The 12,794-nt window shown below is 44.3% G+C and overlaps 1 protein-coding gene across 1 annotated transcript in view; it reads left to right on the forward strand.

Moving 5' to 3' along the window:
- Window positions 1–4,068, forward strand: part of LOC125448808 (uncharacterized) — a 46,953-nt gene extending 42,885 nt beyond the window's left edge. The window contains exon 9 of the mRNA XM_048524353.2: window positions 2,576–4,068. Within this exon, the coding sequence (XP_048380310.1) occupies window positions 2,576–3,303 (728 nt within the window). The 3' untranslated portion in view covers window positions 3,304–4,068. The remainder of the gene's footprint in view (window positions 1–2,575) is intronic.
- Window positions 4,069–12,794: the final 8,726 nt, after the last annotated feature.

The raw sequence follows: 12,794 nt of genomic DNA on the forward strand, positions 1-12,794 counted from the left end.
TTCTGATTGAGATCCATCTGGCCAACTTTGTTCCAGTCACTACAGACCTGAAGCGTTAATTCTGGTTTCTCTGCATAGATGCTGCCAGACCTGCTAAGCTTTTCCAGCAATTTCTGTTTTGCTCTTTAATCCTTTGCCTGACAGAAATTACAGTCATCAGTTTTGAGAATTTCAGTCAATGTGATTCTGACCCTCCATTCTGACTCAGCAAGAATCCACGTGTAACTGCTAATCAGCGAGGTCTTTGAATAGTGATCATAGAATCCCTACAGTGTGGAAGCATGCCATTTGACCCGTCAAGCCCATACTCACCCTCTGAAGAGCATCCAACTCAGACCCAACTCTTTACTTGTTCCTGTGAGCACACATTTCCACTGGCTAACCCAACTAGCCTGCTCATCCCTGGACAATTTCGCATGACCAATCCATCTAATGTGGAAGGAAACTGGACCACCTGGTGGAAACCCATGCAGGCACAGGGAAAATGTGCAGACTCCTTGCAGACAGTTGCCTGAGGGTGGAAGTTGAATCCAAGTCCCTGGTGCTGTGAGGCAGCAGTGCTAATCTCCAAGCCACCATGCCACCCTAAATGAAGGTGTGCAGCATGGTGCAGAACCAGGCATTTTATTGCATTCTCAACTTCTTCTATTCACAGTCTCAGAGGCCTATTGTAGCTGACTTAGCGGGATCGTTTAATTCAGTGCAGGTTGGCGATCAAACTTGAAACGGTCTTGTATCCTTGTGTCATTTTGCATGGTCTGGGTGTTGTTGACGAAGCCTTTGAGGCTAATGAAGTTGTGGGGTTGGGGGAATATGCATAAGCAGCTTTACTTCCTCTCACAAATGAACCAAACCTTTCAAGTTCATCTCCTCAGAGGCCATGTCTGGGTTTGGAAAATTGATGCCTATGACGCTCATTAATTAGCATCCTAGAAACTGTAGTTAACTGCTGTTTGGTACACCAGTTTACATCATCTACTAGCACAAGGCATACTTAATTTGAAACCATTCATGTACAGAACAACTTGCATGATACCTGCTAATAAAAAGTAGTCACCTTGTGATGCTGTAGCCTTGTGGTAAGCATCTTGAGTACCATGAGCAATGTTGAGCTTTAAAAACTGAAAGAACTGCGGATGCTGTAAATCAGGAACAAAAACTGAAGTTGCTGGAGAAGTTCAGCAAGTCTGGCAGCATCTGTGAAGAAAAAATCGGAGTTAACGTTTTGGTTCCGGTGACTTTGCTCAGAATGTTCTGAAGAATGGTCACCAGACCCTAAACGTTAACTCTGATGTTTTCTTCACAGATGCTGCCAGACTTACTGAGCTTGTTTACCCATTCACATGAGACAGCAGCCTGTCTTGTGCCTGGGTTGGGGGAGATGCTCCATATTGAGGAACTCACGAGGTCAATTGCAGGTAGTTGTGCCAAGGAAAGTTTCTCAAATGAGGGGTTCCTAGCACATCGCAACCCCCTCTCTGTGAGAGAGGCTAGATCATAAGACACAGAAGAAATCAGCAGGTAGTTACAGGCTTTCGTTCTCTCATTTTAATGACTTAATTATGACAACGCTTTGTAATATGAGTTAAATAGATTGTTAATGCAACTGACAAGGTGTGATATTTTAAGTAGTGATGTTCTGCAAAGCGACTGACACGTGGACTTTTGTTCAGAGAGAAGGTTTACTTTGCTTTTCCTCTCTGAGTTTAGCTTTTTAAAAAAATTCTCGAGGTATGGTAGGATTGTATACTATCGGCAACTTAGAAGGTTTGGACAGGGGTGTTCAATCCTGGACTTTTCTTCATGTCTCTTAGGGAATAGTTCAGGAAGATGGACTTGTTTGGGGTCAAAGAAAGGAGCCTGTTGGATTAAAAATTACAGTGTCAAAGGGATTCAAATGTTGGGGCAGATATGTCAAACTTTTGGGAAGCTAGGCACAAGAAAGGAAGTTAAACAGAACTCTCGTTCCACGAAAAGTGGTAATATGTTAACAGGCTGGGCTTAAAATATACCTGGTTTGACTGTACACAATGGTACAATAATTCATTCAATTAGAGAGAAGTTATTGAAGTAGTGGGGTGGTGGGTGGCGGTGGACGGGGGGGTTGTTCCGGATGAATAAGTTTTGGGACTTACGAGAAAATAATGTTACTAGACAACTTATTGAAAACGCAAATGTTATTCATCTGAGTGATTTTCAAAAGTTACCAGGGCAACAAAACCAATTTAGAGAGAACAGTAGAATCCCTATTGTGTGGAAGCGGGCTGTTCGGCCCATTGAGTACACGCAGATAATTTGAAGAGTATCCCACCCAGACCCAAGACCCCACCCCATCCCACATTTCCCATGGCTAATCCACCTAGCCTATACATCCCTGGACACTAAGCGCAATTTAGGTGATTTTCACCCTGATATGAGGATGATGATATAGTACTGCAGTCTTTTTTAATTCTCATTGTTGAACCTTGAAGGCACTTGATTAAATGTGTAGGATAGTCAGGTGGGGTGAAAAGGGGTGGGTGGGGTCAAACATTCATATTTAATATTGTAATATCTCAATGGTTCTCATCCTCAGAGTTCAGCAACCGGCCCAGCCCCCCTTTCATCGCCACATCCAGGTCAGACACCACCAGAGGGAGCGGGTCCATGGAGCCTTCACGTGGGGATAGTAGCCACGATGTGACAGCTGGTAACTCCGACCCTTGGGCCACTCCAGCAGCTCTGAGAGACTACCTGCCAAAGGAGGAGGAGGAGAGTTTCCAGGATAGTCCAGCCCAGAGATTCTCCAAGAGTCTTTCTAGGGGAACCAGGGAGGTTGGCCAATATAGAAATGTTGTGTTTGGGTGCCAGCAGCCAGAGGGAGAGGTAGGGGAGGTCCTTGCTTCCAGATTCTTGGAGCTACAGCAGGAAGGGTTCCACGTGCTGCATAGAGACCTGATGCAGCTGCAAGAAATCATGGGAGAAGGAATCAGTAGTTTTTCCCGGAAATTAGGCAAGAGACTGGTCAGGCTGTCGAGCCAGATGTCAGTTTTGGTGGAGCTCCTGCGTGATGTCAGTGCCGTCCTAGTGCCCGGTCCTTCTGAGCAGATCTCAGTCGCCTGTCAAACCGACAAGAATGAGGTTTATGGCCCATCCAGGGCCGTGCCTAACCTTATCTCCAGCCCACCACTAGCTGGGCCAGAGGCCACAAACAGCAGGGTGCAGACCACTCCTTTGCTGTCTGCCACACTCAGGAAACGCCGGTCATCAGTGACAACAAGGAGCATTGAAACACCCTCAAAGGTAGATAGAGCAGGCATATAAGTACAGAGGAATGACTGGGTGAAGTCTCAAAACTTTAGTTGGTTCAGTGGAATTTGGACAGAATCTGGTTACTTAGAGTTGATTCGGCTAACCTGATAATTTTATTATTTTGGAAAAGAGGTTCGGTGAATGGGTTTGAGTGTGGATGCAGTTTTGTGTTCTCAATTTGTTCTGTGATTGAGAGTGGTGGATGTGAGAGGGTGCACCGATGCCACCCCGCTGCCGTTTGATTTCCCGGCCGTTTGTTCGTTAACAGAAGCGTGTGAGGAAATGGGTCACCTCCAGACGAATGACGTAAAATTCCGCACTGTGTTTACTTCTGCTTCGAGAGAGAAAAACAATTCTTAGATTTTGTTTCCCGTTAGATGCCATTTTAAATTCCTTTATCACTGGGGGAAACGGGTGGCAATGGTGCGGAAACTGTGAACTTGGAAAATGTATAAGAGGGAAGCCCAAGGCTATTAGTGCATCATCATTCCAATGCATTGTCTAAGGAACAGAGGCAGGGAGCGAGTTTAGCCATTGCGGTGCACTGGTTTTGTGAGTTCCTGATGTTGGCCAGTCTAGTAGGAGGAAATGCTGAGTGGAGGGAGTGTACCAAGAGGGTATATCATCACAGAATGACTAGTTTCATTCTGAAGGCTGAATTCCTTGGCAGAAGTCATGGGACAAGATATCTGCACACCTCAATTGATGACTGGTACATGTACAGAGCCGTTGCAGGGTGGAAAGTCAGAAGGAGAGAGGAGAAAGGGGCTTAAAATGAAGGGCTTAAGATACCCATTTTTGTGTTTCCATCTGTGAAACAATAAATAGTCCTGCTAATGCAACTCCTTAGTTTGGTGTTATTTGTCTTGTTACACTACATATAAGCATGTTTATGTTTATCCTAAAGTTACAGAAATGTACAGCATGGAAACAGACACTTCGGCCCATCTTGTCCGTGCTGACCAGATATCCTCATTAATCTAGTCCTATTTGCCAGCATTTGGCCCATATCCCTCCGAACCCTTCCTATTCATGTATCATCCAGATCCCTTTTAAATGATGTAATGGCACCAGCCTCCATCACTTACTCTGAGATAATGGGAACTGCAGATGCTGGAGAATTCCAAGATAATAAAGTGTGAAGCTGGATGAACACAGCAGGCCAAGCAGCATCTCAGGAGCATAAAAGCTGACGTTTCGGGCCTAGACCCTTCATCAGAAAAGGGTCTGATGAAGGGTCTAGGCCCGAAACGTCAGCTTTTGTGTTCCTGAGATGCTGCTTGGCCTGCTGTGTTCATCCAGCTTCACACTTTATTATCCATCACTTACTCTGGCAGCTCATTCTATACATGCGCCACCTTATGCGTGAAAAGGGTTGCCCCTTAGGTCCCTTTTAAATCTTTCCCATCTCATCTTAAACCTGTGCCCTTCTAGTTTTTGACTCCCTTACTGTGGGGAAAAAAAAAGCCTTGGTTCTTCACCCTATCCATGCCTGTCATAATTTTATAAACCTCTGAAAGGTCGTCCCGCAGCCCCTGATGCTCCAGGGAAAATAGCCCCAGCCTATTCAGTCTCTCCCTATAGCTTAAACTCTCCAACCCTGGCAACATCCTTGTAAATCTTTCCGATAATATAGAGAACAGAAATGAATGCAGTATTCCAAAGGAGATGAGCAGGACTAAACAGGCAATTCAGCAGAATATGCATATTCCTTAACACCTTGGATGTGAGCAATGCGAGTCCGGCCTTGAATCAGCCCAGATTTTAATATGACATGAAACAGCCAATGTTTGTTATCATTGCTCCAAAGAAACAGACAGCAGTTTCTGTAGTTGGCATGTATGTGGAGTAATCCAAGATTTGTCAGGGAGATGGTATGTTTTTCAGAAGGTGTATGGTCGAGGCACCCGAAGGTTGTAGCTATGGAAATCAGCAGAATTGGCTAATAGCCTTGTTGTAAAAACGCTTGGAAAAGTTGCACTTTTTTGTATGAGGTGTAAGTGGAATTTTACCAGCATTGTAACTTTGTAATTACCACCAAACATACTCATTGGTCCTAAAAAAGCTCAAATTTATATTTGTGGTATTCAGGTTTCTCCAAATTGATAAAGAATCACACCTTTTCTTTAAATAAAGTGTGTAATTTTCATTTTTTATAATTTGTTTACCTGAGTAAAATAACTCCACGGAGGCCAGTATCCAAGTCACCCTATGTTTACACAGGCACAGTACATGGACTTTGACCAACTAGCTCGGAGTCATTCCCTCAAGTAAGGTGAATCCCTGAGATTCCTGTTCATATGTCAACCAGGGCTCCCTCATTGGCCCAGGTTAACAACCCCAAATAGGGATCTTATACTTAATAAGATCCACATGACCAACCTCATTCCAAGTTTGGCTTCTCTCTTACTCTAATTCGTAATCAGCTACATTTACACTTGAAATTTAAGATTAACAGTTGAAGGATTTCAAGTTCTCTTTTAATTTCCAAACTTGCTGCATGCAAGTGCTGATAGTCTACTTGCCCTGCAAACTTCACTGGTGCTGCACGCCAGGAGAGCCTCTCGACTGGACGTGAGGTTCGAACTGATGCTAGGAAAAGTCGCAGAGATTGTCGGAATTTTTTTGGTTAAAACCTAAGTCTTCCTGTTATATGTTTGAGATCACACAGGTCACAGTTCCCACTAAGCCGTGTGGTTGTGGAATCATGCAGCAGCCTAAAAGACACAGGGTTGTGAGCATTATTCTCTGATGCATAATGTGCACGCACGCCACCCAGAAAAAACGTTTAGAACATTCATGCATTGACAAACATTGGGCCACATACAGAAACTATACAGGGAATGTTCCCTCAGATATGTAACAGCAAGGAGTAGGCTGCCTGTGGTCTGTGAGCACGGTGTGATTGCAAGATCATCATTCATCTCCTTTCAGTAGTCTTTGTTTGTGGACAGCTTAGGCTGGGCAAATGATCCTGTGGTTGACCTTCCATCCCCATTCACTTCTTGGCAGCCATTAAGAAAACACAAGCATGATACCGATTTTAGTGAGACATCAGTGAGGTGACGTCTGAAGGGTTTTATGTTGGGCTCCACATTCAGACAATGCCTTCTCTTGAGCTATGTGATGCATCCAAGACTGGGAAACCAAGTACAGACAGCCTTGCCTTTACAAGAAGCATGCCCCATAGTAGGATAGCCTCCTCACAGGCTCAAAGGGCACTATTCTGAACTCACCCTGCTCAAGATGGACCATTACTCATAGTAGGAAAAATTTCCAAACTGGGCCACAACCCGACCAGTATGTGGCCCTTCATTGAAAGACAAACTGAAGTCTCCCCTGGACGAATCTGGGCGACTTCCTGGAGTTAGAGGTTTTGATTTAGAGGGAGAGATTGAATAGGCTGGGGCTATTTTCCCTGGAGTGTCGGAGGCTGAGGGGTGACTTTGTAGAGGTTTGTAAAATCACGAGGGGCATGGATAGAGTGAATAGCCAAGGTTTTTTTTTCCCCAGAGTTTGGGAGGCCAAAACCAGTGGGCGTAGGTTTACGGCAGGAGGGGAAAAGTTTTACAGGGACGTAAGGGGCAACCTTTTCTTGTAGAGGGTGGTGCATGTATGGAACAAGCTGCCAGAGGAAGTGGTGGAAGCTGGTACAATTACAAAATTTAAAAGATATCTAGATGGGTACATGAATAGGAAGAGGTTAGAGAGATATGGCCCAAATGCTGGGAAATGGGACTAGATTAATTTAGGACATCTGGTCAGCATGTATGAGTTAGACTGAAGAGTCTGTTTCCATTCTGTACATCTTTATGACTTTAAGCATTCACAATTTGATCTCCTGGTTGTATTTTGTTGAGTGGCAGCTTAAATCTATGTTGTTGAGACCAGGTTGCCAGGACTAGGTGGACCCAAGTTTCTGGTAAGGTTTTCTTGGTGAGTAAAGCTTCAGTAAGCTATCTAACCCATCTATTAAGTAAGATTGTCCACTACTCATGGACCATTCCAATGCTTGACCTGGACGGATTCCCAATATTTTTCTGAGAACCCCACTTTAAGATTCCCACAGTCCTACATTTACATATTGGCTTGAATCAATGATGAAGTAACAGTATGTTTTTTGGAGGGGATGGTGTTTTGGAACTAAAGAAACTTGAACCAAAATATATGCATTTGATCAAAAGGCAACAATACCAGTTATTTCAGATAATGCGCAACTTTTAAAAAACAAAACCTTCCTCTTGAATTGTCTGGAACAGTCATTTTGAACTTATAACTTAGGAGCCGTAATCGTGAAAAATAATTTTGCAATCCTGCTTTTGTTGCTGAAAATGATCAATGGAATAAGCACATAGTGTTCAGAACGTGGCATCTGTCATCAGTAGAGGAAGACCTAACATGGAGAGTTGGGTGTATTACAGCCTCCTCATTGGACAGTCAGTGTAGAGGTGATGGGCTGAATGGCCTCAGCCTGCACCATGACAATTTTGCGAATCTGTGTCAGACAGCTAACCGTGCTGGCAGGCAGTCTGAAACGTAAAAAGATCGAAAACGTCTGGAGCAAGACAAATGGGAAATGTTAAATCTCAGACTGTTTGCCGACACTCCTCGTCCTGATTACAGACGAAAAGTGTTTGTTCTGTGGAGGGATGCATGATTTAACATGTGTGCTGTTGACAGAAATCAGGACCCTGGGGAGAGCAATGGTGAACAAATACTTTGTGTTCACCCTCGATGATTCTGTATGTTGAGAAAAAAAAGTAACAGCATGTTCAAGGCAGCTTTCTCAGTACAGCTGTTACCAGTTTTAATGCACTTTGACATATAACTACCCTATGGTGTCACTCAGAGAAGTCTAACAGGAGCTGTTAATTCAGAGAAAGGCAGCATTCAACTGCTAAATGTGAAGCTCGGCGCGCCATCGCTACTGGTGAAATAGAGACAGATTTGTGTTTATATAGTGTTGTTTCACACCTCTTAGAAAAATGCTAGACTCCCCACCCTGCTGAATTACATATGAAGTGTAATAATGACTGTTGTTTAAGCTGATGCAGTGGATCATTTTTACACTCCTGTGTTTTACAAGTAGTCAGTTTATCTATTGGCTATCCATTTGTGGTTTTGCTGGTTGAGGGAGGAGTCAAGTCCAGGGTATAGGACTACTGTTTGTCATGACAGTTGCAGTTAACATCAACCTAAACCACAGCAGCAATCAACTTGAGGCCTGGGTTGATGTGAAATATGCAATAAGAGCTAGGAGCAAATTACTGCAGATGGTTTTTCACGTGTTTGCCTTCCACACTGAGACCACACATGATCTCAAATCCTCACTCAAATTTCACCATCACTGAGGCAAAAGCCCCAGCACGTTTTATCGCAACCAAGCGGCCTTAGCCAAAAGGCCGAGAACTACACTTGGTCTTACTGCAGATGCTGGAGTTTGTAGTGAAACAAAAAAATGCTGGAAATCATAGTGGGTTAGGCAGCATCCGTGGAGAGAGAGAGGTGGGCTAACAATTTGAGTCCAGATGACTGACTGTTCATCAGACCTGACATGAGTGGGGGGGGGGGGGGGGGGGGGGGGGGCATTTATGCAGTAGTTGGGTGAGGAGGGTGTGGAATGCTGGCGGAGAAAGGGTGCTGATAGTGACATGGTGAAAGAGACAACTGGAATTCCTGCTGAGGGAACAGCAAAATCTCTTCAGGGTGGGCATTCCTTGAAGAGATGTGGCAGCCAATTAAACACAATGTAGAAGGAAATTACTGAAAATGCTGGAATCTGTACTGAAAGCAAAAAAATGCTGGAAATTACAGCGGTTCGGTAGGATTTCAGCAATTCAGCCCCTTGAGCCTGCTCTGCCATTTAATACGATCATGGTTGATCTCATCTCGGCCTCAATTCAACTTTCCTGCCCTTACCTGACAACCCTTTAAATCCGTTTCTAATTAAAAAATCTGTCTCCTTGCATTTACTCAATATCCCAGGCTCCACTGCCCTCCAGGGTGGTGAATTCCACAAATTCAGTCGTGGCTCAGTGGGTATTCTTTTGTGTCACAAGTGTTTAGGCCCCACTGTGGCAACTGACAGCAGATAGCAAAGCTGACAGTCCCAGTGCAGTACTGAGAGAGCGCCATCTTTTGGATGAAATGTTAAACCAAATTCCTCAGTGCCCCCTCGGGTGCCTGTGTAGGATCCGACTATTATTTCAAAGAAGGGCAGGACGTTCTCCCTGATGTTCTGTGGCCAATAATTATCCCTCAATCAAGTTCTTTAAAATTTCAAAAACATGCTTTATTCATAGAAGTATCTGTACATACATAGTTACTAATACGGTTTGGTACTGTAGTAGCATATGAAGAAACAAACAACCGGAATTTGAATTTATCCAGCAAGCAAAAGGCATCTCTTACTTATACAAAAGTATATTTGCGTGCATTTGAGGCATGGGATATCTGATAACTGAATGGGCCCCTATTTCCCTTCAGCAGGAAGGCCTCAGACAGTGGCCTTTCCCCACAGCACCTTGGCAGCAGCTGCCCCAAACTTTAGCATGTTCCTCAGCATGCAGTCCTGGACCTTGGATAGTGCCAATTGCAACACATGGTCACAGTCAACTCCTTGTTCTGGAAGACCAATAAGTTTCGGGCAGTCCAAAGAGCACCTTTCACTGATTTGATGGTCCACCAAGCGCAGTTGATATTTATCTTGGTGTCCATCCTGGGGAACGGAGCGCAGAACCCTGCACACAATGCACTTGTGATGAAGCTTGCCGAAAACCACCTCATCTTATCCCTCAGTTGACAGTGCAGAAACAGATCATCTGGTCATTATCCTGCTTGCTGTTGGTGTGAGCGTGCAAATGAGCTGCTGTGTTCCCTCATGATGACAATGACTGCACTTTGAAAGTACTTTGTTGACTATTAAGTGCTGCTAGTTTGGAAGGACACTATAAGGTCCGGTCTTTTTGCTGTTGTCCCTCCAGGTGGAGAAGGTCATCATGTTTGGGAGGAGCTTTGAAGAGCTGCCACTGTGGATCTTTTGAGCAGCAATTATGGCAAATCCCATTATAGTTGAAAACATTCTGTGGGTGTAAATATACAAATCTTAAAAGGCAAATGAAAGAAACAAACACTACTGCTGTAAAAGGACAGGTAGGATTCTCTGTATTACATAGAGAGACATTGAATACTGAAACAGAGGTGATGATGAATCTACGCAAACTGTTTGTTAGAGCACTGTGTGAATGCTGTGTGCAGTAACGGACACACCTAGTAAAAAGGCCGTGGAATGTCATGGATTTGCAGGGGTTGACTCCTGGAATGAGAGGCTGCAGTAAGATCAGAGAATTGGAAAAGCCTTACTGCACACTCACTGGGGCAGGGATAACAAGGTGTGGAGCCGGATGAACACAGCAGGCCAGGTGACATCAGAAGAGCAGGAAAGCTGATATTTCAGGTCTGGACCCTTCTTCAGAGCAGGGAACTTTAACAGAGCTTTTAGAGTCTGCAGTGCACTGAATGAAGGGGCAGTAGAAGCAGATTTGGCACTGACTATCAAAGGGGAATTGGATAAATGCCTGAAAAATTTCAGAGCAATGTATAAAGCTGTGCCATTGGGCAGAAGATACAAAAATTTAAACAAACATACCAACAGATTCAAAAACAGCTTCTTCCATGCTGATATTAGACTTCTGAATGGACATCTCAAATTTCAAATCTCATGTTGATCTTGCATTTTGTACACCTTTGCAGCTGTAAGTTTGTATTCCTTGCTTTGTTCAATCACCCTATGACCCTTGCATGTTATGATCTGCCTGCATTGCACGCAAAACAAAACTTTTCACTGTACTTAGGTATATGTGACAATAATAAAGCAAAGCAAATCAAAGTGTAGGGGCCAGTGAATCGTAGAGTCATACAGCACAGAAATAGACCATTCGGTCCACCCGTCCATGTTGACCAGATATACTAAATTAATCTAGTCCCATTTGTCAGCATTTGACCTATATCCTTCTAAACCCTTATTATTCATATACCCATCCAGAATCCTTTTAAACGTTGCAGTTGTACCAGCCTCCCCGACTTCCTGTAACAGTTCATTCCATACACGCACCACCCACTTTGTGAAAAATTTAGCCTCAGATCCCTTTTAAATCTTTCCCCTCTCACCTTAAACCTATGCCCTCTAGTTTGGGACACTCCTACCCTGGGGGAGAAGACTTTGGCTATTCAGCTTATGAATTTCTAGCATAGTCATGAAACCAAAGATAATGTGCAGTGATCTTGGAGTGTGATTTGAAAGCAAAAGCTTCCTAAGCCAGAGGCAACCATGCAGCTGAGCTGACACAGTCCTGAGGCTGCGCCCACCAGCATATTTGTATTGCTCGAGACAAAGCTGAACATACCATCACTGTTTTTGGCAGAGCTAAACTGCCCTTCACAGCTAAAACAAGGCAGAAGTTGCCTTCTGTTACAGGCAAGGCTGGACTGGCCTTTTGATGAGATTGGACGATCATCACTGTTGTTTTGAAGGTTTCACTTCTGCCACTGTGCTGCAGGTGAGGCTAGACCAGCTGTCACAGAATGCAAACTGATATTTATATAGCACCTTCCACACTGTCACGGGAATGGTTGTATTAAAAAAACAAGCCAGGGCTACTATGTTTGCTTTGAAGTGTACTCCCAGGGTGGCTCAATGGCCCAGTGGTTAGCACTGCTGCCTCACGGTGCTATGGATCTGGGTTTGATTCTGGCCTTGGGTGACCGACTGCCTGTGGGGAGTTTGCACATTCGTCCTGTGTCTGTGTGGGTTTCCTCTGGGTGCTTGCCGTTTCCTCCCACAGTTCAAAGATGTGCAGATTAGTGTGGATTGGCCATGCTAAATTGCCCATAGTGTCAAGGGATGTACAGGCTAGGTAGGCTAGCCATGGGAAATGCAGGGTTATAGGAATAGGGCAGGGCGTTGGATCTGGCTGGGATGCACTTTAGAGGGTTGGTGTAGACTTGATGGGCAGAATGGCCTGCTCCCACACAGTTGTAATTCATCTATAATTCCCTGCCATATGCAGGTAACAGATCAATCAGCTTGAGTACAACAAAGATCCACAGACTGTTGTGAGCTTTTAATTAATTAGTACCCATTCCAAGTGTCCACAAGGGGGAGATGCTGGATTAGATTAATGTCACTGGACTGAAAATCCGTCATCTCAGGCTAATGCTCTGGAAACATGAGTTTGAATCCCATACAGACAGGTGAAGAAATTTTCAATTAATAAATCTAGACTTGAGAAGTTAGTCTCAGTGACGATGACTATGAAGCCATCAATGATTTGTCCTACAAACCAACTTGCGTCCAATGCCATTTTAGGGAAGGAAATTGCTGTCCTTAGCTGGTCTGGCCTGCTTGTGAGTCTAGACCCGCAGCAATATGGTTGGCCGTTAGCAACCTTCTGAACTGGTCAAATGAGCCACTCAGTTCAAGGGGCAAGTGTAGATATACAAAC

Source organism: Stegostoma tigrinum, chromosome 45 (genome assembly GCF_030684315.1).
Source record: "Stegostoma tigrinum isolate sSteTig4 chromosome 45, sSteTig4.hap1, whole genome shotgun sequence".
NCBI classification, from domain to species: domain Eukaryota; kingdom Metazoa; phylum Chordata; class Chondrichthyes; order Orectolobiformes; family Stegostomatidae; genus Stegostoma; species Stegostoma tigrinum.